Genomic DNA, 4,140 nt, shown 5'->3' with positions numbered 1-4,140 from the left:
GTGATTGAAATCAAATTCAATAAGCTATTAATTCTGGCACCTGTTGTCACATCTTGCGATAAATATCCTGTCGCTTGCCGGATGCTGAAGGATCTCTTCACAGCCAGGCTGTCAATCAAAGAGCAGAAAATGCCAAGCCTCTATTTACTCTTAGAACCTGAGAGCCTTTTCTTACCTGTAGGTGCCCAGTCCCTCGACTTTCCTGTGTTTCATCTGCAATTCTAGGGGAGACAGTGCATCCTCTGTTTTCAACACGTTTTATTCTTTGCCTAATTTATTTCAGGATGACAAAGTTACCGCATTTGATCAGATCAGTGTGAACCCTCCAAATCTTTAGTACATAACAATAAGGCAACATGCCCTTATGTCTTTAACCTCAAACAAAATTTAAGTGCAGAAAAAAATACTCTAACTAAACTTTAAATTGGTTTAACATGATAAAATGATGTTACTTCAGCCCTGGTAGGGTACATTTTAAACCAATACTGTCTAACAGATCTTACTGTTACAATCTCATATACATCTTTGTATGAGTTTCATAAATAATAATTAGCATTTAGGTATTACTAATCAGGCCCTGATAGTATTTGGAACTCTGTTAATCTTGACAACAATCCTGAGGTAGGCATATTTTCCTCATTTTGCAGACAAGGAAACCGGGGGACAGTAAGAAACCCAGGCCATTTGGCCCCAGAGATTGGAGAGTTAATTAAATACTCTTGGGCAGATTGGCAGATGATAGATCTAAGGAACTTGGGATTTGTGAAGGGACAGAGTACCATTATTTTCATTAATACCTTATATTTTATGTAAATAATGAAGTCAAACTGTGAAAAATGAATTGTTTATGCTATTATCCTAAAAATAAAGATTATATTATAATAAGTCACATCATTTTGCATTGTGTGTAATACCAAGAAGGTTAAGGCACTCCACTGCTCTTATCTGGCTAATATTCACAGCATTCCCGATACCATATGACAATTTCCGAGCCCTAGATTATAATTCCAACTATACGATGGCTATTAAATAGATTTTGCAATATAGACTTATAGAATATAATTTTGTTACTTTCTTATTTTACTCTATTCACTGCCATCCTTTCATATTTCAGGTTTGACACAACTGCATTTCTACTAAAATATTTCATAGTTTACATTTTTTAGATTTTTGTTATTACTCCAGACAGGGCTCCCCAAACTTTGTTCCAAAATAAAAAAGTTTACTTTAATAATTATCCTAATTTCTTAAGTAAAAAGGTTGAGGCTCAAACAGGTTGAATATTATACGTGATAACACATGCTAAGTCAGAGGGGTAATATATTGATAGAATAGAAATCTTATCCTAGGGCTCAAAAGACTTTCAATGGCTTATGTAAATGGACTGTGTTTATTAGCATCTTCTTGGAACAAATATACTTCAGAAGCATAGACCTATCAATAGAAAAATGTGGTTACACATCACCTACATGCTCTAAGTGCAGTAAGTCAGGACAGAACTTTACCATTTGATTTTTCAAAAGGTAGATCCTTTCACTTTCCTGTGTTTTTTCATGAACAGGGTAACATTGTCAGTCTTTGTTCCAAAGGTATGGAATGAAAATTGTTTTTTTATTATAAAAATTAGAACGGAAGAACTTATGGCTGGACAGCACGACACTGTATTTAATTTCAACATCTGGCTTTCCACATTATAGGGAGGCACATTATATGATTCTGTGCCGCTTTTATTTCTTCGGATTTTTCCTCTCCTGGGATTCTCTCATATTTGTTATTATTTGAAGCTCTGGTCACGGCTCTGAATCACTTTTGTCCTTTTTCCTCCTCTACCTTCAAAACTGCTTCAAAACTTCTGTAACTCATTTGTTGAGAAGCCTAGAATCTCTTCTGCAAGTCAGCTGGCTGGGTGGACCTGAAGGATTGCTAGGGAGTTGATAGGTTGCTAAGAATATAGCTGATTCACTTTGTTGTACAGCGGAAACTAACACAACATTGTAAAGGATTTATACTCCAGTAAAGATGTGAAAAAAAAAAAAAAAGTCTTGCTAATTTGCTACATAAGCTGCATGGAGTGTCAGAGAATTTTCCTTTCTCCGATGAACTTAGGGGGCTTGTGTTTTGAGCTGTATCAGTGATTCTGTTTGGATCGATTACTTTCAGGTTACCATTTTTTATCCCTATGTGAACGTTGCACCTAATTTTCCCTGTAGTCGGTTCGACAAACGTCAGCTGTTCGTGTTTCAGTTCTTCCTGCCGATAACTGCTGGAAGTGATTCCATGCAGCTGGGGAATAAACTGACAATCATTAGAGCCTGCAAAGTGTGAAAACACTTCATTGCACTGTCGTGGTCTCCTTAGTCTGAGGACTTAAGATGCGCAGCGGATGAGACCTGGGGGGAAGAAGCCTGTTTACAATGATTACAGAAATTGTGTAAAAGAGGGGTGAGGCCTGGGGCCGCTCGGGGCTGTTTATCCGGTGCACTCTTCTCCGGGGCTTCTTTGTATACGAATTCACTTTAAGCGCTGAAGGGAAATGCTTTCATCTGAATGGGATTGTCGTGCTTCGTTCGGACCGTTTCCCCATCTGATAAAACCCGTCGCTGAGTACCGGCACAGATGGGGCTCATCTGGGGAAGACGGAGGCGGAGGAGACAAACGCTGGGGTGGAGCACAGGGGGCGGCCAGTGACGCCTGCCGGCTCGCGGGGTCTCCTCTGCTCTGCCCGCTCACCTGCGCCCCGGCGGGGTCCGCGCGGCCGGAGGGATGCCCTCGCCTCTCCCGCGGCGCCCTCACCTGCCGGGCGACCGGTCCCCGTCGGGGGACTCGCGGCCCTGCAGCAGCCCCTGCGAGCTCCCGGGGCCGGCAGGGAGGCTCTTCGCGGGGGGCACCCCGCCCCGGGCCCCGCGCCTCCCGCGCCTCCCGCGCCGGCTGGCCTGGTGCTCCATCGACTGGGAGAAGGTGCGCCTGCAGCGCAGGCTGGGAGCCGGGGGCTTCGGCTCCGTGTACAAGGCCACCTACCACGGCGTGCCCGTGGCCATCAAGCAGGTGAGCAAGCGCACCAAGAACCGGCTGGCCTCCCGGCGCAGCTTCTGGGCCGAGCTCAACGTCGCTCGGCTCCGCCACGCCAACATCGTGCGCGTGGTGGCGGCCAGCACGCGCGCGCCCGCGGGCTTCGACAGCCTGGGGACCATCATCATGGAGTTCGGGGGCGACGTCACTCTGCACCAGGTCATCTACGGCGCCACCGGCTGCCCCGAGGACCACGGGCCTGCCTGCGGCGCCGCGGCGCAGCTGGGTCTGGAGAAGTGTCTCAAGTACTCCCTGGACGTGGTCAGCGGCCTGCTCTTCCTTCACTCACAGAACATCGTGCACTTGGACCTCAAGCCGGCCAACATTCTGATCAGCGAGCAGGACGTCTGCAAGATCGGTGACTTCGGCTGCTCCGCGAGGCTGGAAGACGTGCCGTGCTTGCGGACCCCTCACCACCTGGGCGGCACCTACACCCACCGAGCGCCGGAGCTCCTGAAAGGAGAGCCCGTCACGCCCAGAGCGGACATCTATTCCTTCGCCATCACGCTCTGGCAGATGACCACCCGGGAGGCGCCCTACTCGGGGGAGCGGCAGCACGTGCTCTACGCCGTGGTGGCCTACGACCTTCGCCCGGCCCTCTCGGCGGCCGTCTTCACCGCCTCCATCCCCGGGAAGAAGCTGGAGAACGTCATCCAGCGCTGCTGGAGGGCCAGTGCTTCGCAGCGGCCAAGTGCAGAACTCCTGCTGGTGGACCTTCGCGCTTTACAAGCTGAACTGGACTGACTCTAAACCTGCATCCAGATAAGCCTTTGTCTTTGTTTGTATTCATTTTTAACGAAGTCAAGATGTAGGAAAAAACATAGAGGTAGGATGAATTTTTAGAAAATAAAGTTCCTAAAAACTCCTTTCATCTCAAATGCTTTTTCTGAGACAAACAGCACAGCTACAAGTCTAGTAGTCCTGGTGGTACTTAGGACCTAATCTTATCCCTTTACAGATACTTCAACAGTCCCATAGTATTGCACTTATTCAAATTTGTTATTGATAAAAACCACTTTGCCCAAAACAGAACTGAATTGGAAAATGCCAAAATTTTCTATAAATTCGAAT

General features: G+C 46.8%; 1 protein-coding gene across 1 annotated transcript; it reads left to right on the top strand.

Annotated features, from left to right (window-relative positions):
• The first annotated feature begins 2,763 nt into the window (after nt 1-2,763).
• MOS (MOS proto-oncogene, serine/threonine kinase) lies at nt 2,764-3,813 on the top strand. The gene has a single exon (XM_068525475.1). The coding sequence runs from the start codon at nt 2,764-2,766 to the stop codon at nt 3,811-3,813; it is 1,050 nt and encodes a 349-aa protein (XP_068381576.1).
• Nucleotides 3,814-4,140: the final 327 nt, after the last annotated feature.

This window comes from Eschrichtius robustus, chromosome 17, assembly GCF_028021215.1.
Source record: "Eschrichtius robustus isolate mEscRob2 chromosome 17, mEscRob2.pri, whole genome shotgun sequence".
Taxonomy (NCBI): Eukaryota; Metazoa; Chordata; class Mammalia; order Artiodactyla; family Eschrichtiidae; genus Eschrichtius; species Eschrichtius robustus.
This window is presented reverse-complemented; position numbering and strand designations above follow the sequence as displayed.

Coding starts and splice junctions, on each gene's coding strand:
- MOS (XM_068525475.1), top strand. CDS start 2,764: ATGCCCTCGCCTCTCCCGCGGCGCCCTCACCTGCCGGGCGACCGGTCC.